The following is a 25,920-nucleotide window of genomic DNA, read 5'->3' as shown; positions in this document are numbered from 1 at the left end:
ACTTTTATTGGCAATTTACTTATGTTTTATAGGTTTTAATGACGGTTTTATTTGAAAAAAGAATTTATGTAAGCCGGGATGTGACATTTGTTTTTTGGTAGGATTTCATTACTGTTATGTAAGATTTAAAAAATTAGGTATCAGGACATCATATCTAAAATATACTGCATATGAAAATACTACTTTCATTTCTTTCATACCATAATTAGTATATTAAATTATTTTTCAAAATATATAATGTCACATCCTGGCTGATTTGAAATATAAAAGTTAGTTTTATTTAAAAACTATTTTTCAGAAATAAAAATCCTTATTAATTCTCCTTCTTGTGAATGTTCCAAGTATAAATAAAAGGTATAATGATGACTGGTTGTGTGAAATGATTAAAATAACCGCCTCAAACTTTGAGCCAAGACGTGACATTGAGCCAGGACGTGACATTCAAGTTAAATTGAGTAAAGGTTAAAAATGTATTAAATCTCTCTATACAGAGAAAATTGGCAAAACTGACTAGATAATGCACATGTACCTAAAAGAAATTACTTTTATTTTCAATATTTTTGCCCTCACCATCAAGAATCGGAAACAGAGAAACTGGACGTTCGGGGGAGCATGTTCGAATATTTACCATGGATTTATGTAGTTACAAAAATACTATTATCAGTTAATTCTATGCTTCTATGTTTTGACCAAACAATGAATTATTGATAATCCACCAATTTAAAGAATATTGTATTTATACCAAATGTTCCGTTTTGTGAATCCAAACTGGTGTACACATGTATACAATAAGTATTGAAGAAGGAAGGAAATGGTTTATTTAACGACGCACTCAACACACTTTATTTACGGTTGTATGGTGTCGGACATATGGTTAAAGACCACACAGATATTGAGGGAGGAAACCCGCTGTCGCCACTTCATGGGCTACTCTTTTCAATTAGCAGCAAGGGATCTTTTATATGCACCATCCCACAGACAGGATAACACATACCACGGCCTTTGATGTAACAGTCATGGTGCACTGGCTGGAGTGAGAAATAGCCCAATGGGCCCACTGACGGGGATCGATCCCAAACTGACCGTGCATCAAGCGAACACAGTGAGACAGTAAGTATTGTGTCAAATACAATATCTTGCCTATCATAAACTTATTCAGTGTCATTAATAGTGCATCTGTAGATATCCATCTCATTGCATGTTAAATGTGTTTTTAAACATTAAAAAAAAATTAAACTTCAAAAAATCAAATTAAAATTTAAAAAATAAATTTGAATTATTATTTTTTGGACATGCATTGATGTGAACATTCATAGATAGAACTATAAATGAAGCTTTACTGATGCAGAACATGTAATTTATGAGAAATGTAGCTACATTTGTGTTGAGCTAAAAAGTTGATGCCGCAGCCAATAGAAAACTACCCAGTAATACCTATACTTCATCTTTTTAGTTTGTACCTGTATTGTAAAGTAAAGGTAAGACAAAAATCACTAGATTTAGCAACATCAGGATAAACAATCTTGTGGACAACTGGTATGGTTACTGGTTATAAAAGTATATTATATGAATATTGTATGAAGAATGTTTTTTTGCACAATGACAGTTCAATTAATTAGGATGTTATGCACTTATTTTGATGATAAAAAACACTTAAAACAAGTAAATATCATTGGTTTCATAAACTAACAGTGTTTCATTAGTAGTATTTGATATACATATCATTTATTAGTTGTATAAGTGAACTGGACAAAAAGTCACATCCTGGCTCGTTACATCCTGGCTCATTACATCCTGGCTCGTTACATCCTGACTCATACTGAAACGTTTAAAAGTAAATGTTACACCATAAAGAATATTTTTTAGGAAATTGCTATACAGCATTCAGAAATAGACTGGATATTGTGTTAAACAGTGTATTTCAATAAGCAGACATTCTGTCAGGAGAGCAGAGTTTTGGAATTTACTGCAGTGTTAAAAAAGTTACGTCCATTTTCATCACATCCTGGCACATTTTACTTTTTACTTTATAAGTTTGTGGGTTTTTTTTACAAAAAACAAAATTAGGCCTGACATGCTTGTACTACTATATGTAATGAGTCTATAAATGATATAACTGCATTTCAGTTTTAAAAGCATTTTTAGTGAAGGAGATCATAAGAATCAGAATGTCACGTCCTGGCTTAAATCATTACCATGGAATGGCCCTTATTTATTTATTTGTCTGTCTGTCTGTCTGTCTATTTGTTTATTTACTTACGTTATTTATTTCCAGATTCGTGGAGATCAAGTGTTCAGTTCATCGGCCGATGGTGTTGTTAAGGTTCATGTAGCACGTGACTGGAAACTGTCGTGTGTTTTTGTGTCGGAGAATGTCAAGTCAGTGTCCGGCTCGAGTCTTACGCCACGAAACATCCACAGTTTTGACGTCAGCGATCAGAAAATATTCTTCGGTGATGATGCCATCAACATTAAAGTCCTCGATTGGAAGAAAGGTGACTAATAAATAAAGTCATTTGTTTTGTGTGCTCTAGTGGTGTCGTTAGCAAAACAAACTTTGACTTTCATTTGGTTTGCTTCATGGCTCACCCTGCACATTGCCAAATTAACCAATTTTATACAAAATGGCTATCAAATTTTGCATTTGGCAAATAAATATTTGTTTAATTAAAAAATATTTGACACCCAGTAGTCCGTGATTAAGTAGTCAATCCATTGGGTCACTTCTCATTTCAGTCAGTGCACCATGACTGCTATATCAAAGGCTGTGGTATGTGCTATCCTGTATGAGATGGTGCATATTAAAGATCCCTTGTTACTAATGGAAAAATGTAGCAGGCTTACTCTCTAAGGCTAAATGTATTTGTTAAAATTACCAAATATTTTACATCCAATAAATTAATAAAATAAAACAAACTTTAACTTTAATTGGCAGGTCTCCCATTAGACTGGCATGACTAGCTTTAAATATTAAAAATATTATATAGGGTTTAGCTTTAAATATTGAAAATATTCTACTGGCTGTATCTTTAAATATTAAAAATGTTCTACTAGCTTTAAATATTAAAAACATTTGACAGACTGTAGCTTTAAATATTAAAAATATCCTACACTTTAGTTTTAAATATTAAAAACATTTGACAGACTAGCTTTAAATATTAAAAATGTTTTACCGACTGTAGCTTTAAATATTAAAAATATTCTACAGACTAGCTTTAAATATTAAAAATATTCTACATACTGTAGCTTTAAATATTAAAAATATTCTATAGACTACATGTAGCTTTAAATATTAAAAACATTCTAGATACTGCAGCTTTAAATATTAAAAATATCCTACAGACTAGCTTTAATATTAAAACTATTTTACAGACTAGCTTTAAATGTTAAAACTATTTTACAGACTAGCTTTAAATATTAAAAATGTTCTACAGACTAGCTTTAAATATTAAAAATATTCTACAGACAGAAGCTTTAAATGTTAAAAATATCCTACAGACTGTAGCTTTAAAACTATTATTTGAAAGTAGCAACAACGCTGATCCAACTTGTAAACTGTGTAAACAAATGTACTTTTCAGGTATTATTTGAGAAGTTCCAGGTGGATTGTTTCTAGCATGCATTATGTGACATGTTACCAAAGACTCGAACATTCCTGTAACTATTTTAAGTGTATTAATCACCATGCATCTATCACCAAATCTGTCACAGCATACAGGACTGTGGCAGAGATCGAAATTTTGAAATATTTGTGCCATTAGCAAAATTGCTCACATATGACAATTTTTTGAGCCCGCAACCAGTAACTTTTGCACCAAATATAAAAACCAAATCATCATCCCTTAAACCGATAGCAATAATAAAAAAAAAAAATATCCAGTGGCAAAAAACTGCCATTGGTATAAAGTTTATTAGTTTTGTTTAACATCACCACTAGAGCACATTGATTTAATCATCATTGGCTATTGGATGTCAAACCTTTGGTCATTTTGACATATAGTCTTAGAGAGGAAACCTGCTAAAAAAACCCATTTCCATTAGTAGCAAGGGATCTTTTATATGCACAATCGCACAGACAGGATGGCATATACCACAGCCTTTAATATACCAGTCGTGGTGCACTGGCTGGAACAGGTGCCATCGGTGAAGCCCATGACCATTGGCAATTCCTATCATAACTACGGCAAGAGCTGTTCGTGCAGTCGTTAAACTTGAGCCATGGTTTTCAGGGCTCGCGCTGTCGGTAGCCAACTTAGCCATTGGCTAATTTTTACAAAAAATGGCTAATAAAATTTGCAAGTGGCTAAAATTTTGGCTAAGCCATTTTCTGTCTTCTGATGTGAACAAACGGTTACATAATCTATCCGACATCTCAAACATAATAATACTACCAAATATTCAATTAGCGTAATAGCGATCTCGCGACCGGTAACGAGAAACGGTGTCATGCAGAATACAGCGTAGGCCTTATAATGTTTGCTTATTTTAATAATCACGGTTATTAATTTTTAACGGCAAGCATTCAACATGTATGACAGCAATGTCTGGAAGATCTATAACTTGTTATTTTTACTTTGTAAAATCTTTGAACCAAAGTAATAAAAACAGACCAACAATGCGTGTCAATTTGAATTACACATGCCAGTTCAGGGCCAAAAGACATGTAGGGCCATCTCAAGGGCTGAGTTCAGCCAGACCGAGCGAAAACAAAACGTTCGTTAGACTGGTTTGTGCGCTTCACGTTAAACCAAATGGACACGACGAACACCAATCAAATAGTTCGCGAACGTTAGGAAGAACGTTCGTTGGCTGAACTGAGGACAGCTCTCAGTGCGAATATACGTCACGCTTCAGAGTCAGCTGACACCCGCGTGTCAAGAGACATCGTTGCGGACATTAAACAATACGATTACGCAAAAATAAATTTGTAGAAAAATAGTTATTCGCATCAATGAATGCCTAACTGCAGTTTTTGTTTATTCCTTTGTCTTTGTTAGTTTCGTACCCATGGTCGAGAGCACGCATGCAGATCGCGATCGCCGGAAATGAACATGCAGTATTTAAATTATACAAATTGCAGTTAAATGGACACTGAATAAAATTAGTTTACTGTAATCATATTTGTTAGATAATTTTAGATATAAATTTGTAAGACTGTGAGGTGACATTTAATAAGTTAGCTGGATTTTAAAAAGACCGTAAATTTTAATTTTATTAAAGGGTTTTTTGGGGTTGTTTTTTTTTAATAAATGGAGTATACTGTGGTGAAGTCGGCATTCTTAGCTGAGGTATTTTGTAAGCAGAAATCAAAACAAGCATTTAACACGACGCTGAAATCAACAGCAACAACATGACACAAATTATGAAATCGTTTGGTGTGGGGAATTGATGGGTCACTTAAAAAAAAAAAAAAATAATAATAAAAAAAGTTATTCAAACTAACATAAAGATTGTTATTTAAAGAAATAATGAGTTCTATATTAAAAAAAAAAAAAAGCTCTCAAATTTTTATTTGGGAAAAAAGGAAGAAAGAAAAAACACCACCATCCATAAACATCCACCCAACCCCATATTTCTGTATGTTTGTTAATTTAATGTCATAGGCCTTAGAAGTGGGTGTGGGTGTATGGGGTACTGGCTTCAGACTCTGAAGATATTGCTTAACCCCATCCCAACCCCACCCCTGCTGAAAAAACTGGAAGTAATATATTAACTGCCCCTACCCCCATTAAGGTTTTGTTATTCCTATTTATTCCAGTTTGTACACAATTAGCTGAAAAAGATACATTTTCATATTCATATATAAATACTCTATACAGTACTGCATAAAACAAATTTGGCTAAAGCATTTTCAATATGGCTAATGAAAATTCCATTTGGCTAATATTTTGGCTACAGGTATTTTTGATCCAGGGTGAGCCCTGGGTTTTGAGATGATTTCTAAGATTGCAGGCACTGGATCTAGCTCAGTCAATAGAGAACTATTAGTCTGAGGTGCTTGCGTGACGTCATAGGATCGAAACACCCCAGTGGACCTATTCTCTGACTGGTTTTTTTCCCCATCCCAATCACTGCTCCATGACTGGTATATATCAAAGATTGTGATATGTGCTGTCTTGTGAGAAAAAAATATATAAAAGATCCCTTGCTGCTAATGGAAAAATGTAGCGGGTTATCTCTAAGATTACAAGTAAAAAATTACAAAATGTTTGACATCCAGTAGCCACTTATTAATAAATTAATGTGGTCTAGCGGTGTTGTTAAACAAAACAAACTTTTAACTTTAACAGGTGCTATGGATGAGAGTGTTAAACACAACCTAGAGTTGAAAGAGGTTAAACAGAACCTAGGGTTGAAAGGGTTAAACAGAACCTATGGTTGAAAGAGTTAAACAGAACCTAGGGTTTGAAAGTGTTAAACAGAACCTAGAGTTGAAAGAGTTAAACAGAACCTAAGGTTGAAAGAGTTAAACAGAACTTAGAGTTGAAAGAGTTAAACAGAACCTAGAGTTGAAAGGGTTAAACAGAACCTAGAGTTGAATGGGTTAAACAAAACCTAGGTGTGAATGGGTTAAACAAAACCTAGGTGTGAAAGGGTTAAACAGACCCTAGGGTTGAAAGAGTTAAACAGACCTTAGAGTTGAAAGGGTTAAACAGACCTTAGAGTTGAAAGTGTTAAACAGAACCTAGAGAAAGGGTTGAGAAGAGTTAAACAGAACCTAGAGTTGAAAGAGTTAAACAGAACCTAGAGTTGAAAGAGTTAAACAGAACCTAGGGTTGAAAGAGTTAAACAGAACTTAGAGTTGAAAGAGTTAAACAGAACCTAGAGTTGAAAGGGTTAAACAGAACCTAGAGTTGAATGGGTTAAACAAAACCTAGGTGTGAATGGGTTAAACAAAACCTAGGTGTGAAAGGGTTAAATAGACCCTAGGGTTGAAAGAGTTAAACAGACCTTAGAGTTGAAAGGGTTAAACAGACCTTAGAGTTGAAAGGGTTAAACAGAACCTAGAGTTGAAAGGGTTAAACAGAACCTAGACTCAAAAGAGTTAAACAGAACTTAGAGTTGAAAGAGTTAAACAGAACCTATGGTTGAAAGAGTTAAACAGAACTTAGAGTTGAAAGTGTTAAACAGAACCTAGGGTTGAAAGAGTTAAACAGAACCTAAGGTTGAAAGAGTTAAACAGAACCTAGAGTTGAAAGGGTTAAACAGAACCTAGAGTTGAATGGGTTAAACAAAACCTAGGTGTGAAAGGGTTAAACAGACCCTAGGGTTGAAAGAGTTAAACAGACCTTAGAGTTGAAAGGGTTAAACAGAACCTAGAGTTGAAAGGGTTTAAACAGAACCTAGACTCAAAAGAGTTAAACAGAACCTAGAGTTGAAAGAATTAAACAGATCCTAGAGTTGAAAGAGTTAAACAGAACCTAGAGTCAAAAGAGTTAAACAGAACCTAGAGTTGAAAGAGTTAAACAGATCCTTGAGTTGAAAGGGTTAAACAGAACCTAGAGTTGAAAGGGTTAAACAAAACCTAGGCGTGAAAGGGTTAAACAGAACCTAGGTGTGAAAGGGTTAAACAGACCCTAGGATTGAAAGAGTTAAACAGACCCTAGAGTTGAACGGGTTAAACAGACCTTAGAGTTGAAAGGGTTAAACAGAACCTAGAGTTGAAAGGGTTAAACAGAACCTAGAGTCAAAAGAGTTAAACAGAACCTAGAGTTGAAAGAGTTAAATAGAACCTAGAGTTGAAAGTGTTAAACAGAACCTAGAGTTGAAAGGGTTAAACAGAACCTAGAGTCAAAAGAGTTAAACAGAACCTAGAGTTGAAAGAGTTAAATAGAACCTAGAGTTGAAAGTGTTAAACAGAACCTAGGGTTGAAAGTGTTAAACAGAACCTAGAGTTGAAAGACTTAAACAGAACCTAGGGTTGAATGGGATAAAAGGAAACCTAGGTGTGAAAGGGTTAAACATTAAAAAGTTATTCCTTTCTTTTGAGGTGTTGCAAGGAAACTTCCGAACCACACCGAAGAGTTCGCCTCCACGGATGCCCTGTACTGCAATAACAATCTCCTCATCTCATCCAGCTACGACATCGATGTCGGACGCAGCTACATCAATGGTAAGATTTTCTACATGACAGGCCATGGTATGTGCTGTCCTGTCTATGAAAATGATCCCTTGCTGCTTTATCAATAAAAGTGGCCTCTGGACCAAGTGTTAAAATAGTTATGCCGTTTGTACTAAATAACCATAGTTTAAGAAATGTCCTCAGGTGTAGTTAAACAAACATTGCTTTCTTTGACATTCAGTGGGGCATTTTCTACAGTTTGAAAAATAATCCTATATTGGAGAACAAATAATGATGGGGCGTGATCTAGCTGAGTTGGTACAGGGCTTACCAAAGTGCTTGGGTTGAAGAGGCCATGGTATGTGCTGTTCTGTATGGGAAAGTGCATATAAAATATACTTTCCTCTGAAGACAGTTTGCCACAAGTACTAAATATGTGACATCCATTAGTCGATTATTAATTGATCAGTGTGTGCTAGCAGTGTCATTAAACAAAACAAACTTTACGTTACAAATTGTAGCTTAAAACATACTGAAGTGTCCTAAAATGAACTTTCCTATGCTTTCCTATTCTATCCTACACTATCCTATTCTGTTTTATCCTATCCTTTCTTATTCTGCCCCGATCTCTCCTATTTATCCTATTTATCCTTTCTGATCCCATCCTTTCCTATCTTATTCTGTCCTGTCCCTTTCAGTGTTCTCGCTGGGTGAAAATTAAAGGAGGGCGTCCGCACGGCATCACACCCTTAAAAACACCCTAACAAAACAAAAAGCAAAAAAAAGAAAGGGGGGGGGGGGGGGGGTCTTCCTTTCTTATCAAATCGTATCCTGTTCCTTTTTTTTTAACTTCTCACCACATCTATGCAATAACAAAGATACCTGTAACATCCCTGATGAAGAGGAAATATAATTTTGAAATGTTTTTAATTTTTTTTAGTTCGCTCTCTTCCAAGGGGAGACTACTTGACGAGCCTGGATGATGAGAACACAAACCGGATCCTGTGTGTGTCGTGTGGGAAGCTCAACTCGGGCAAAATGGTGGTGGTCAGCGGGGGAGCCCAACTCAAACTGTGGGAGGTGGTCGCAAACAGGTGAGTGTCGCCCATTTTACTGAACTACCGTAAATCCTTAAATAGAAGTTTGGCCGATAGTCTCAAACAGGTGAGCATCGGCCATTTTACTGAATTACCATAAATCCCTTAAATAGAAGCTGGGCCGATAGTCTCTAACAGGTGAGTGTCGCCCATTTTACTGAACTACCATAAATCCTTAAATAGAAGCTGGGCCGATAGTCTCAAACAGGGGAGCATCGCCCATTTTACTGAATTACCTTAAATACTAGATTGGAAACCTGGGTCCATATATTCGAAGCTATCTTGGCACTATGATATCGTAAAATTATCATAGGCTATGACGTCACTATGTTATGTGCTATAGTGACGTCATAGCTCATTATGGTTAAAATTATGATTTTGTAGTGCTAACATAGCTTCGAAAGTATGGACCCTGGGCCAGGTTGTTCAAAGCATAGTTCAATTTAGCCTTTCGTTAGTTTAATATTTTCTTTTTAATTATTTTTGCACAAATACAAAATAAACTTCAGATTTGATTATGCATGGATTCCTTTGGTTGTTCTAAATTAGGTTTCAACATTATTTGTTCAATAAGTTTTTTAACTATTATTATCTTTTAATGTTTATCCCATTGCATCCTTTCCTTTCTCTCCATTGAATACCATCTCATTTCTTCCCGATCTGGCAACTCATCCTGTCTTTCAACTTCTAACTACTTTTGCTGTTCACCTCCACATCCCAGTCCTTGTTTCTTTAACTGCGATAGGTGATTGTCTCTTGTGGCTGTCCATGCCACACACCTGCCATTTCCCCATCAGCTTTTAGCTGTGGGCTTAGTCTGACTACTTCAGAGAATGTTCAGTAGTTCTGACATTGTTACGTTAAAGTTCGTTTTGTTCAACAACACCACTAGAGCACATTGATTAATTAATCATCAGCTATTGGATTTCAAACATTTGGTCATTTTGGCATAGTCTTACAGAGAAAACCCGGTACATTTTTCCATTATCAGCAAGGGATCTTTTATAGTCAAATCTGTCTTAAGCGGTCACACAAGGGAGTAGATAAAATTGGCTGCTTAAGACAGGTGGCCACTGATTACAGGTTGCCCCATATATAGAGTCTTAAAACAATTTGTTGTTTCTTGTTTTACCGTATGTACTGCTAATTAACGGATCTGTGCTTCACAGATGACTATAAATCAACTTTTGACATACATGTCGCCTCCTTCAGAAATAAATGTATTAAATTAACTGTTCCCAACAAATTTCTTTTCTTTTCCCGTTAAATTATTTAATTCCTACTTCATGCGGTTCATTGTCGTAGTAAATGAATTTACGTATGTCAAGCATAGCCTGTCCAGAGGCAATTACATGTTGATGCATTCCAAGTCATACTTTTTTAATTGATACACAGTTGAGATGTCGGTACTGAATGGGTACTAGTATTCCGGAAGGTGTGAATATTGGTTATTTGCTGCACCTTATCGCTGTTGTTAAAATATCCCTATTATATAGCAGTAAACATTTAATGTGGCCGCTTAATACAGGTATTTTAGCAATTTGGGATCCGATTTAGGTGGCCACTGGTCACGTTAGACAGGTGACCACTTATTACAGGTGCATTTACATTATAAATTGTTTGGGAGGGAAAAAAGTGGCCAATTAAGGCAGGTGACTGCTGAGTACAGGTGGCCGCTAGGACAGGTTTGACTGTATATGTACTTACCCACATACTTTGGAAAAGCACATACTTTGATCAGTTGTAGTGCACTGGTTGGAATGAGAAAAACCCAATCGGTTGAATGAATCCACCAACGTGGTTCGATCCTGCGATGCAAGCATCTCAGGCAAGCATTCAACTGACTGAGCTAAATCCCACCCCAGCATTGTTAAGAGGCACTTGTAACCACCTACTATACTCCCTGTCAAGGGGATCCTGATAATACCCGTAACTGAATAAAACACGATTATCCAAATATCTCAACTAACTGTATATCTATTAGATCTCTCTGTATTGGACAGGCTACTACCCGAGTGGCCCGGCTCTAGAAGTAATCAGAGATAAGATCTGATATAAATATATATATGTAGCACGTTTAGTTCACTAGAAAACACAACAAAACACAATACACTTTGGAATCTGTATTAACTCTAACGCTGACAAATGTACTTGCCGCAGTAGTTAATTAACAACAACAATATAATAACAACCCAGAGCTAATCACTTAATTAGTTAATAACTAGGTGTCTAGTTTACACAATATTCTAATCACTTCACTGTGATACAACACACACACGTGTGATAATTAAGAAACACTGCCAGGGGAACTTAATTAATAAAGTAATTACAACTCTATTCCTAACTGTTTAATTTTTAATTAACCCTTAAATACTCATTCAGTAACCTTGTAATACAGAATTAATACTGGTACATATCACAATAAAGACAATAACCTACAGTTTACCTAGGTCCTCTAGGATGACCGGCTAAGCTTTATCTTACCAAATACTCGTATAAAAATATTAGAACAGTGAAGCCTACAATTTACTTCGTCAGATTACCAGAGACACTGTCTAAAGAATATTGGTATAATACAGTATTAGAATATTTAAAGTCACATCAATCACATCAAAGTTATACAACAGAGCAGAAATATATAGTTACCAAGTCCGGTCTGAACTAATATAGTTCGTTCAGTTGAACAACATCCGTTCCCTGGATACTTCCAATGTTTCTCCCCGATATATCTAAAATCCTAGCTATTTATTATAAAAGTCCCAGACTGGTCCGGAGACAGTACGCGGGACCGAATCTTATGATGTGTATATTTCCACAGCGACCAAGACGGTATATTTTCTTACAAGCCTAGACTGATCGACGCCTAGTTCGCTAGAGATACCATGGTCGCTCGGAGGTATTACGTAACCACTCTCCACATGGCCTCCACACCTGGTCTGGGCATGGATCAGACCAGCTTTATTAGCAGCAGAGGACGAGGATGCCAGTTGGGTGTATTGTGATGCAGATAACAGTGATTAGAAAGTACCTATTATCAGATGTGTTATACTTACATGTACATCACAGACATTTCTGTAATTCCCTTGTTTTTCCGATAAAGTTTAGAATGTTTAGCATTGGTATTTTGTAAAAATGATTTGCAATGCTTTACATAAAAACAAAAAGAGTCCTGAATAACAATTTACTTGTTTCTGGGAATTTACATTAAAATTTAGATTTCTTAAAAACCTGTTGGTGAGAACACCATGCGTTATTTTTCACAACACATTGTTGTTTACACATGTACGTGTGTTAACAGTTTCAAGACATATAACTGGCTGCTCCTAGGTGATGACCAGGTCACCAATGGCATACATCCAGTGTTAACCTTGAAGTAGCCCAGTGGTACAGCGCTCACTCGATGCGGGCTCAATCCCCGTCAGTGGGCCCATTGGGCTATTTCTCATTCCAGCCAGTGCACCACAACTGGTATATCAAAGGTTGTGGTATGTACTACCCTGTCTGTGGAATGGTGCATATGAAAAAGAGTAGGCCATGAAATGGAGACAGCAGGTTTCCTCTCTCAATATCTGTGTGGTCCTTAACCATATGTCTGACGCCATAAAACTGTAAATAAAATGTGTTGAGTGCGTTGTTAAATAAAACATTTCTTTTTTTTTGTTGAAAAAAAATATAATAATAACATTTTACTCATTACTGGGACGCCAAAGTATCTAGCATGTTTTTAAACCTGACAGCTCATAGTTAATAAGCTTATTACAAAGTTAACCTTGAACAAAATATTCCATGAGCCCAACACTGAATATCACTAGCCATGGGAGTGGGGCTACCATAATCTGGAGAAGCCCTGCATCACAACACCAAAAGGTCATTAACTTGTAATTACACATGTACATCATGGACATATTTTTGTACATAATATCTTGGTTTTCGGGTAAAGTTTCGAACGTTGACCATTGGTCTTTCGTAGCTCATGTGAAAAACAAATGTAGGAATAATACTTCACTCCGTACTGGGAATACAAAGTATACAGTGAAAATGTTTGACAAAAAATTAAGCCATGCAGCTTATAGTTCATAAGTTATCCTTGAAAAAAATGTTTTTAAAAATTAAGCCAAACACCTTATAGTTCGTAAGTTATCCTTGAACAAAATGTTTTTAAAAATTAACCCACACAGCAATATAGTTCATAAGTTATCCTTGAACAAAATGTTTTTAAAAATTAAGCCATACAGCATATAGTTCATAAGTTATCCTTGAACAAAATGTTTTAAAAAATTAAGCCATACAGCTTATAGTTCATAAGTTATCCTTGAACAAAATGTTTTTAAAAATTAAGCCATACAGCTTATAGTTCTTAAGTTATCCTTGAACAAAATGTTCGCTGGAACACACAGCCAATGTAAAAATGATTTGCAATGCTTTACATAAAAACAAAAAGAGTCCTGAATAACAATTTACTTGTTTCTGGGAATTTACATTAAAATTTAGATTTCTTAAAAACCTGTTGGTGAGAACACCATGCGTTATTTTTCACAACACATTGTTGTTTACACATGTACGTGTGTTAACAGTTTCAAGACATATAACTGGCTGCTCCTAGGTGATGACCAGGTCACCAATGGCATACATCCAGTGTTAACCTTGAAGTAGCCCAGTGGTACAGCGCTCACTCGATGCGGGCTCAATCCCCGTCAGTGGGCCCATTGGGCTATTTCTCATTCCAGCCAGTGCACCACAACTGGTATATCAAAGGTTGTGGTATGTACTACCCTGTCTGTGGAATGGTGCATATGAAAAAGAGTAGGCCATGAAATGGAGACAGCAGGTTTCCTCTCTCAATATCTGTGTGGTCCTTAACCATATGTCTGACGCCATAAAACTGTAAATAAAATGTGTTGAGTGCGTTGTTAAATAAAACATTTCTTTTTTTTTGTTGAAAAAAAATATAATAATAACATTTTACTCATTACTGGGACGCCAAAGTATCTAGCATGTTTTTAAACCTGACAGCTCATAGTTAATAAGCTTATTACAAAGTTAACCTTGAACAAAATATTCCATGAGCCCAACACTGAATATCACTAGCCATGGGAGTGGGGCTACCATAATCTGGAGAAGCCCTGCATCACAAGACATATAACTGGCTGCTCCTAGGTGATGACCAGGTCACCAATGGCATACATCCAGTGTTAACCTTCAAGTAGTCCAGTGGTACAGCGCTCACTCGATGCGCAGTCGGTGTGGGCTCAATCCCCGTCAGTGGGCCCATTGGGCTATTTCTCATTCCAGCCATTGCACCACAACTGGTATATCAAAGGTTGTGGTATGTGCTACCCTGTCTGTGGAATGGTGCATATGAAAAAGATTAGGCCATGAAATGGAGACAGCAGGTTTCCTCTCAATATCTGTGTGGTCCTTAACCATATGTCTGATGCCATAAAACCGTAAATAAAATGTGTTGAGTGCATTGTTAAATAAAACATTTCTTTCTTTCGTTGAAAAAACAAACAAACACCATTTTACTCATTACTGGGAAGCCAAAGTATCTAGAATGTTTTTAAACCGGACAGCTCATAGTTAATAAGCTTATTACAAAGTTAACCTTGAACAAAATATTCCATGAGCCCAACACTGAATATCACTAGCCATGGGAGTGGGGCTACCATAATCTGGAGAAGCCCTGCATCACAACACCAAAAGGTCATTAACTTGTAATTACACATGTACATCATGGACATATTTTTGTACATAATATCTTGGTTTTCGGGTAAAGTTTCGAACGTTGACCATTGGTCTTTCGTAGCTCATGTGAAAAACAAATGTAGGAATAATACTTCACTCCGTACTGGGAATACAAAGTATACAGTAAAAATGTTTTTAAGAAAATTACGCCATACAGCTTATAGTTCATAAGTTATTCTTGAACAAAATGTTTTTAAAAATTAAGCCATACAGCTTATAGTTCATAAGTTATCCTTGAACAAAATGTTTTTAAAAATTAAGCCACACAGCATATAGTTCATAAGTTATCCTTGAACAAAATGTTTTTAAAAATTAAGCCATACAGATTATAGTTCATAAGTTATTCTTGAACAAAATGTTTTTAAAAATTAAGCCATACAGCTTATAGTTCATACGTTATCCTTGAACAAAATGTTTTTTAAAATTAAGTCATACAGCTTATAGTTCATAAGTTATCCTTGAACAAACTGTTTTGAAAAAATTAAGCCATATAGCTTATAGTTCATAAGTTATTCTTGAACAAAATGTTTAAAAAAATTAAGCCATACAGCTTATAGTTCATAAGTTATCCTTGAACAAAATGTTTTTAAAAATTAAGCCATACAGCTCATAGTTCTTAAGTTACATGTATCCTTGAACAAAATGTTCGCTGGAACACACAGTCAATGATGGTTACCGTACTTTTCCAATGACCTTTATTTACATGTCAACACTAGAAGGTCGGACATCAACTTGTAATTACATCATGGACATATTTCTGTAAGCTCTTGTTTTTCAGATAAAGTTTTTACGTCACAACACAGGTCATTAACATTTAATAATGGACATCACGGCCTTATTTCTGTAATACCTTCATTAATTAGATACATGTAGCAGTTTCAGTATCTGTTGACGGTCTCACACCACCTCGTTAACTTTCTCTTGTTTTCCTCGTGGTAAACTTTAAATATCGCGCTAATTATGCGTAGATACATAGGTGTATCTATATTTATATCTATACAAACATGGAAATAATATCATTTTGTTTACAGCCATTTGCACATCCTCTATGTACAGCAAGGTGCTTAGAGGTGGTGTAAAAGTGTTGACCAATCAGAGACAACATCCATGTCGTTATGGCGATTACTATAATTCTGGGGTTCACTCTCCGGTTTTGCCATTTGGATTTGCAGACTTCTGCAGGTGCTAATTAGTGGTGGTACTGTTGTCGAGAAAATATTATTTAGCACCGTGATTACCACAGGTGAACTTGGTGCATTGTGGCTTAGCGATCGGCCTTAAAAATGATACGTTCTTCTTTGTCGTCATAGGCGTACGGGCTCCCATTTTTGTGGGGGTGGGGTGGGCAGGCTGGCTTTTGTCCAAATTAAACGAAAATGCTCGAATCTGGATGACAACATTTATTTATATTAATTAGCATTACTACCACTGTTATATAAGGTTATAAACGAATCACTACACATTTTGACATGGATTACAACGAATTTTGAGGGTAGAATGATGGAAGTACATGGTAAAAAGGTCTCAGGTTAGCACATTTTTCCTAAATATCTGTATCATTTTTGCCCAAATTTGAGGATTTTCTCCTGCCCCCTTGTCTCACACGCTTCTGTTTGTCATCTTAAGTTTTGTTTTGTTTAATGACACCACTAGAGCACATTGATTTTATTAATCATTGGCTATTTGATGTCAACATTGGTAATTCTGACGTATAGTGTAAGAGAGGAAACCCACTACAGTTTTCCATTAGTAGCAAGGGATCTTTTGTATTCACCATCCCACAGACAGGATAGCACATACCACACCCTTTGATATATCAGTTGTGGTGAACGACAAATAGCCCAATGAGTCCACAGACAGGATAGCACATATCACAGCCTTTGATGTACCATAAAGCATTCGTCTGATGTGCAGTCGGTTTAGGATCGTTTCCTGTCAGTGGGCTCATTTGGGTTATTTCTCACTCTAGCCAGTGTAAAGCATCTTACAAACTACCAACAGTGGCACCATGCTAAGTATTCCAAATTGCATCCGAAAACAAAAGACGCCTTACTGTAAAATCATTTTAATGTTTTCAATATGCACACTCATTTAAGCAAATCAAGCAAATTACATCACTATTCATTTCAAAATAAAAATATTACAAACTACATCTCTGTTCAAGAGAGTTAACTCTTGGTCCGTTTTTCCTTTCAGCCAAAAAGCAATTTTAATGCAGCATTTTCAATGTGGGGTTTTTACAAAATTGAAATGGCCTTTTTTGAAAAATAAAAAATAAAATTTATGTAATATAATCTATCAATCAATCAATAAAATATTTACATGCTCCTATACCACGAAGGTTTCGAGCATGTCTATCCCAGGTTCGGCCACCGGATGCCAGTAGTCCAACCTGGGACAGAACAATTACTGGGGCAATTTTGATATTTAAACAAACAGGGAAAAAGGACTTTACAATAAATAATTTTGTGCGTTATTTTCCCAAACAATATTTAATATACAGCAAACAACTAACAATTTGTAACGCAAATTTAGATCGGGCAGTCCTAAATATAAATATATTTTAAAATGTTTTTTAAATATATTAACCTTCTGACTACTGCAGGCGAGATATCTATACTGTACACTGTATACAGTGCATTCCCCAATTCATATTTCCCGCCGTTTTGCACACGAAACTCACCGGAAACGGAAATATAATTAAAGAAACAAGATTTTTTTTCAAAATGGTGGCTTTTGTTTTGATTTTTTCAATTGAAAATACCTTGAAATTTTGAGTTCAAAAAGTGGTTTTCGGACAAACCTAATACCCCTTATGGCCAAAACCGCCTACGCATACTCTGTAATCTCCTGACACATGTATTTAAAAAACAACAGGAGCGAGACATAGCCCAGTGGTAAAGCATTCGCTTGATGTGCAGTCAGTTTGGGATCGATCCCTGTCTGTGGCCCATTGGGCTATTTCTCGCTCTAGCCAGTGCACCATGACTGGTACATCAAAGGCCATGGTATGTGCTATCCTGTCTGTGGGATGGTGCATATAAAAGATCCCTTGCTGCTAATAAAAAAAGAGTAGCCCATGAAGCTGTGACAGCGGGTTTCCTCCCTCAATATCTGTGTGGTCCTTAACCATATGTCCTTAACCATATAACTGTAAATAAAATGTGTTGAGTGCATCGTTAAATAAAACATTTCCTTCCTTCCTTCCGATTGTTCGTGGTTGTGGCTGAATGTTCTGTCTTATACTGTCTTAGTCTGGACCTATAGGCTGTATATGCTTTTGAGTTGGTGGTTCTGTGTTACAGTGGCATGTATGTGTTAAATTATTACCAGTTTTAGTTTGTAGAGATGTACATCAGGTTCCAGTGTACTAAACAAGTCCTATTGCTGACAATGTTAACATATACTGTCTTAGTCTGGACCTATAGGCTGTATATGCCCTTGAGTTGGTGGTTCTGTGTTACAGTGGCATGTATGTGTTAAATTATTACCAGTTTTAGTTTCTAGAGATGTACATCAGGTTCCAGTGTACTAAATCAATTCCTATTGCTGACAATGTTAACATATACTAATAAAACTTATTTAATCGCCATATCAACACATCCAGACAGTACAACAACAAAAGGTATGGCACCTCACATTTAATCTACCTGCATGAAAATGGGTGTGTGTGTGACATACCATTTAAGAGGAAGGAAGGAAATATTTTATTTAACGACACACTCGACACATTTTATTTACGGTTATATGGTGTCGGACATGGTTAAGGACTGCACAGATATTGAGAGAGGAAACCCGCTTTTGCCAATTCATGGGGTACTCTTTTCGATTAGCGGCAATTGATTTTTTATATGCACCATCCCACAGACAGGGTAGTACATACTACGGCCTTTGATATGCCAGTCGTGGTGCACTGGGTGGAACGAGAAATATCCCAATGGGCCCACCGATGGGGATCGATCCCAGACCGACCGCACATCATGCGAGCGCTTTACCACTGGGCTACGTCCTGCCCCAACCATTTAAGAGATTTTATGAAAGATTTTATTTTATTAACAGTTTGTAAATTTGAATATCCAAATCTACGGGTTTTTAAGCGCTATCTCCCTCTTTAAGTGACATATCCGATTATTACTATTAGTAAAATTGTGAATTTTTAATTATGGCAAGTAAATTTGTTTAAATAACTGATCCCATGGCTAGTGGATTTTTATATAAATTCTAGAAGCCCTAGGGTCTAATTGACAAAGGTCTTTTAGGCTCTGCTAGACAACAAAGGATCCTCTTTGCAAGTCTTTTAGCATTGCACTGCGAGATCGCGAAGTTGCGACAGTTTAGTGATTTAGTGAACTACCTTATGGCCTTTGATATGCCAGTCGTGGTGCACTGGGTGGAACGAGAAATAGCCAAATGGGCCCACCGATGGGGATCGATCCCAGACCGATCGCACATCGAGTGAGCGCTTTACCACAGGGCTACGTCTTGCCCCAACCATTTAAGAGATTTTATCAAAGATTTTATTAGCATCCCTTATTTTGACTGAAAATCTCAGTTCCATCTATGGAGGTGCCTGTACTCTGTACTGGTTTCAACCTCTTACTGTGTACTGCATAACAGATGTATAACAAATAAAATTGCTTTTATTCATTTACTGGCAATTAATGGATAATAGTGTTAATGCACCAATAATTCATGACACATATTACTACCAATTAAAACCGCAGCTGTTATTGCTCCGTAAATATTTATTTGACAGTGCACCTTGAACTTTGACACAGAACTCTTTTTTTTTTCTCTTTTTTTTTCTCTTTTTTTTGTACATAAAGCTGTTACCGCCAAGTCTATAGTGTCATTTCCTTAGTATCAGTGTGCTATTTTGAGGGGAGTCCAGGAGTCCAGGAGCCTGAGGCTCACAAAAATCATATAGGACTCTCTAGCTTGGCTAGCATACGAGCCTGCGTGGCTCACAAAAATCATACAGGACTCTCTAGCTTGGCTAGCATACGAGCCTGCATGGCTCACAAAAATCATACAGGACTCTCTAGCTTGGCTAGCATACGAGCCTGCGTGGCTCGCAAAAATCATACAGGACTCTCCAGCTTGGCTAGCATACGAGCCTGCGTGGCTCGCAAAAATCATACAGGACTCTCCAGCTTGGCTAGCATACGAGCCTGCATGGCTCACAAAAATCATACAGGACTCTCCAGCTTGGCTAGCATACGAGCCTGCGTGGCTCATAAAAATTATTTGTACAAATTACATTGATTCTTCAAAATAACACAGTCAACATATATCTCAAAATCCTGGGAAACCACAGTCTTGAATAGCGATCTTTTCCATGGTTTTAATCAAAACATTTAGGAGCTGTCCATAATTTTCAAAATTTCACGAGCATACAAACCGTACGCTTTCGACCACCCCCTAAACCCCCCCCCCCTTAAAAGTGTACATCCCCAAATGAAAAATGTTGATTAACATTTTTCATTTTAAAAAAAGTGTACGCTGGCTCCTTAAAACACACACACACACACACGCGTACGGTTTGTACGCTCATGAAAATGTTGCAAATTATGGACGGCCCCTTAATGTATCTTCTGTTCTACTGGAGATGCACAGCAGGGCTTGCTGGGTTGGTGGCGGGCTCTAAAGATTTGCAAACAGGGAGTCCTTATGACACTTAAATGTTTTTAATCCAAAATCGCATACTGAGGCTGAATATGTATCAAATTTGTAAATTTATGCAAGGCTTCTACATTACGGTATTCCCACTACCATGGCTAGTGATCTTCAATGTTGGGCTAGTAAATAACTACTATCGCCATGCCCAACGGCTAGTGACAAAAAACAGTTGTCAAATGTTGCATTTAAGTCTTATTTTGTAAATTTGAATATCCAAATCTAAAGGTTTTTATAAGCTCTATCTCCTTCTTTAGGTGACATATCTGATTAATACTATTAGTAAAATTGTGAATTTTTAATCATGGCTAGTAAATTTGTTTAAATAACTGATCCCATGGCTAGTGGATTTTTATATAAATTCTAGAAGCCCTAGGGTCTAATTCACAAAGGTCTCTTAGGCTCTGCTAGACAACAAAGGATCCTCTTTGCAAGTCTTTTAGCATTGCACTGCGAGATCGCAAAGTTGCGACAGTTTAGTGAATTAGGCCCCTGGTTTAAATACATGATGTGGACGACATTTGGACAGGTATTTCCTCAAGGGTGCTGCATGTATGTCAGGGTTACATGCATGTGTCATATTTCTCGTCTTTTACATTTAATTGTAATAAATAACCATAAATTAAATGATGTCATGCATAATCTTTGCATTAATTATTCATGAATATGGAAATGAAGTGTCCTTACTGAGTTCTATTCAGTAGCACTAGATGAATTCATATCTGGTTGTAGAGTTAGAAATTATATTTTCTTCTTTTCTTAATTAAATCTTGTTTTATTGTAACCAAAAATAAAGAAGAAAGAAATGTTTTATTTAACGACGCACTCTACACATTTTATTTACGGTTATATGATATCAGACGTATGGTTAAGGACCACACAGATACTGAGAGAGGAAACCCACTGTTGCCACTTCATGGATTACTCTTTTTGATTAGCAGCAAGGGATCTTTTATATGCACAATCTCACAGACAGGGTAGTACATACCAGTCGTGGTGCACGGGCCTACCGAGGGATCGATCACATACTGACTGCGCATCGAGCGACCACTTTACCACTAGGCTACATCTCGCCCCCATGAATGATTGAATGCATAATACCCTAGCATTATAAATTTACCAATGAATGGAAATGTTAAATGAATGAAAATGAAATGTCATCAGCATTGAAGAACCAATTAAATGCCAGCGTTTATGAGCCAGCCAATCATTGGCCTTCAGTTGTTGAGAAAAGAAAAGTAATACCCAAGATATTTTAGCCCATATATGTAAGTATAGTTAATCCTTTCTTAATCTATCATATATTTCTGAATGGGAGTAAAACTAAATATAGAGGATTATATTACTAGAAAAAAAGGTAAATCTCTTCTTTTTTTCTTTTTATATCGCAAAGAATGTTAGATTAATTTGGTCCCAATATAGAGTCATTGAAAAACATAATTTCTACTAACAAGTTGGGGTTTTTTTAATTTCAAATTAGTAACTAGGCCAAACTATTTTTTGTAATGAGTTGGAATGCATTGACATTTAAAACAAACAGAAAACTAGATTAAAGAGATTTCTTCCTCCGAATATTTTGAGCAAAATGTTTCTAAAAATATGTACAGTTCCTCAGGTGAAATACTATTTAGTGTGCATCTGTGTTCGTATTTTTGGGGTGGGTGGGTGTAGCACTCGCTTGATGCGTGGTTGGTCTAGGATCGATCCCCACTGGTGGGCCCATTGGACTATTTCTCGTTCTAGCCAGTGCATCACAACTGGTATATCAAAGACTGTGGTATGTGCTATCCTGTCTGTGGTTTGGTGAATATAAAAGATCTCTTGCTATTAATGGAAAACCTTCATTTTCTTAATGCAGCAAGGGATCTGTTATATGCACATACTACAGCCGTTATCCAGTTGTGGTGCATTGGTTGTGACGAGAGAGAAAAAATCAGTCAATTGAATAGATCCACCGAGGTGGTTCGATCCTGCGACACAAGCACCTCAAGCAAGCACTCAACCGACTGAGCTAAATCCCGCCCCTACATGTTTAAAGACAGTAGAAAGTAAAAGATCCCTTGCTGCTAATAGAAAAGAGTAGCCCATGAAGTGGCGACAGCGGGTTACCTCTTTCAAAATCGGTGTGGTCCTTAACCATATGTCCGACGCCATATAACCGTTATGTAAAATGTGTTAAGTGCGTCGTTAAATAAAACTATTTCATTCATTCATTAAACAAAATGGGATGGGATTTAGCTCAGTTGGTTGAGTGCTCGCCTGAGGTGCTAACTGATTGGGTTTTTTTTTCTCATTCCAGCCTGTGCACCACAACTGGTGTATTAAAGGCAGTGGTATGTGCTATCCTGTCTGTGAGATGGTGCATATAAAAGATTCCTTGCTACCAATGGAAAAATTTAGCGGGTTTCCTCTCTAAGACTAGTTTCCTCTCTAAGACTACATGTCAAAATTATCAAATGTTTGATATCCAGTAGATTATTAAATCAGTGTGCTCTAGTTGTGTTGTTAAACAAAACAAACTTTAACTTCATGATACTACCAGTAGTATAACATTTTAGGTCAACTATAAAGATCAGTTGAGTTTTTTCTGTCGTAATTAATTGCTCAATGTCTCATCTGGTTTCATTCAACAAAACAAACTGACTTTTTCTCCAAAAAATTAAATTATTAATTTAATTAATTAATCATTTTTAATGTTAATTGAGTACTTAACATTTTAGTTCAACTATAAAAATCATGATGTGAACTTTTCTGACACTTAAGTTATTGTTTATGTGCTGTCTGTCTGTGATTCTGTCAACTTTTCTTCGGATTAATTTAATTCATTTATTCAGCATTGAATATAATGCGTTTAAAACCAATAAAAAGTTGAATGTGCTATTTTACAAACCAGACTACCTTATTGTTAAAGGGACATTCCTGAGTTTGCTGCATTGTAAAATGTTTCCTACTAATAAAATATTTCTTGTTTAGAATACCAGTGTCTGTATATTCAATGTGTTTCTGGTCGTCTTAATATTTGTAAGAAGCCCAAACTGGATTTCGTCTTCAAATAATTTCGTATACGTATACATACGAAAAAACCAATATTTAAGGAAATAAAATGAAATTTAACATAGTACAAATATCAGAATGATCAGAAACACGTTTAATATACAGCCACTAATATTTTATACAGAACAATATATTTGATATGTAATTACAATCGTTAAAAAGTCTCTGTTAGTCGATAACATCTTAAAAAGTGTGTGGCCATTGGTCTACAGGCTGGTAGGTACTGGGTTCGGATCTCAGTCGAGGCATGGGATTTTTAATTCAGATACCGACTCCAAACCCTGAGTGAGTGCTCCACAAGGCTCAATGGGTAGGTGTATACCACTTGCACTGACCAGTGATTCATAACTGGTTCAACAAAGACCATGGTTTGTGCTATCCTGTCTGTGGGAAGTGCAAAGAAAAGATCCCTTGCTGCTAACTGGAAAGAGTAGCACATGTAGTGGCGACAGCGGGTTTCCTTTCAAAATCTGTGTGGTCCTTAACCATATGTCTGATGCCATATAACCGTACATAAAATGTGTTGAGTGTGTCGTTAAATAAAACATTTCTTTCTTTCTTTCTTAAAAAGTGCAGCAAACTCAGGAATGTCCCTTTAAGCTGTGGCACAAAGCAGTGACTTGTAGTTTTGTAGTGCTGTAAGGTTATTTTGACATTGATCTAGCAGGCGTGCAATAATATCTATCTATGTAGGTCGTTGGTCCAGAGCTATTCAGGCTGTCAGTGCTGGTCACATATGATATATACATGTATGTATATACTATGCAACAAAACAAACGTAGGGTGTGAAATAATAACGAAAAGTATTTTAGGCGGTGGTGTGAAATAGATACAACACTGAAATTTTATCATTTTGTGATTTCAACCTAACAGACTCTTAAAACCCACCAGAGTATCTGTTTTAATTATTATCAGATATAATGATGATAATTTATGGAGTACCGGTATCTGTATTTTGTTGCATTTCTTTTTTCACTCAGTATATTTTAGGTACAGGGTTACCAGGCATCCTGTTTTAAAAATAAGAGTTCACTTTGGAAAGTGCATAACGGTCTTTGCCCTGAAGGGGAAGGAAAACAGGATTTAGGCTCACAGAAAGTGTTGAAATTTAAATTATTGTTTTACATAAATAGTACAGACATGTATATATGTAAATAGGGATTGCCCATAAATGTCAATGGGTGTCCCAAACTGAAATTGTGTTACACACCCTTCACTCCCCTACCCCCACCCCACTCCCCCCACCCCCACCTGCCAATCATCAACATAAAAGATTGAGCCGTGTACAGCTGTGTATATACTGAGGTAAATATACATTGGCAACTATGACCTCTGTGTTGTACATGGTCACGCTAAAAAGAAAAAAGTTACAAACATCCTGTCTGTAGAATAAAAAGTTGTGGCGGAGGAAGGTGCCAAAAAGTGGGGTGGGGGGGGGGGTCCTTTTATATTTACACACTTTTACACTATTATAAAGCAAATATAAAGCAAAATATCTATTTTAAAAAAAAGGGGGGGGGGCACATGCTTCCCCCACTTCCTACGCCAGTGAAAAGTATTTAAAAATATCCCTTGCTTCTAATTAATAAACCACAAGACTCAATGGGTAGGTGTAAACCACTTGCACCGACCAGTGATCCATAACTGGTTCAACAAAGGCTATGGTTTGTGCTATCCTGCCTGTGGGAAGCGCAAATAAAAGATCCCTTGCTGCTAATCGGAAGAGTAGCCCATGTAGTGGCGACAGCGGGTTTCGTCTCAAAATCTGTGTGGTCCTTAACCATATGTCTGACGCTATATAACCGTAAATAAACTGTGTTTATTTGCGCCCCCACAGGCAGGATAGCACAAACCATGGCCTTTGTTGAAACAGTTTACACCTACCCATTGAGCCTTGTAGAGCACTCACTTACGGTTTGGAGTCGGTATCTGGATTAAAAATCCCATGCCTCGACTGGGATCTGAATGCAGTACCTACCAGCCTGTAGACCGATGGCCTACCACGACGCCACCGAGGCCGGTTACCTGTACAATGTCAATACTCATCTAATGCTGTGACCGGAAATAATATCATTTAACTTTTTTTCTTTCTGTTCTTTTGTTGTGTGAATTAAATATGACAATAATGTATGTAAATACATGTACACTATTCTGTTTGATGTCACAGACAGTCACTGTTTAAATAGAAACAATTTTACTAACATATGTTAAACTTAAAGCAGACTCAAGGACCTGAACTGGTCCGTCCTGTCTGTCCATCCTTCTCTGTCTGTCTGTCCCACTTAC

The 25,920-nt window shown here is 36.5% G+C and overlaps 1 protein-coding gene across 1 annotated transcript in view; it reads left to right on the top strand.

The window, feature by feature from the left end:
* The window catches only part of LOC121389800 (F-box/WD repeat-containing protein 7-like), a 53,635-nt gene that overhangs the window by 18,493 nt on the left and 9,222 nt on the right, over positions 1–25,920 (top strand). The window contains exons 9-11 of the mRNA XM_041521450.1: positions 2,276–2,495; positions 7,991–8,113; positions 9,003–9,156. Coding sequence (XP_041377384.1) covers positions 2,276–2,495; positions 7,991–8,113; positions 9,003–9,156 — 497 coding nt within the window. The remainder of the gene's footprint in view (positions 1–2,275; positions 2,496–7,990; positions 8,114–9,002; positions 9,157–25,920) is intronic.

The sequence above is a fragment of the Gigantopelta aegis genome, chromosome 15, assembly GCF_016097555.1.
Source record: "Gigantopelta aegis isolate Gae_Host chromosome 15, Gae_host_genome, whole genome shotgun sequence".
Lineage (NCBI taxonomy): Eukaryota > Metazoa > Mollusca > Gastropoda > Neomphalida > Peltospiridae > Gigantopelta > Gigantopelta aegis.
The sequence above is the reverse complement of the archived record's forward strand: the minus strand, read 5'-3'. Positions and strand labels throughout refer to the sequence as shown.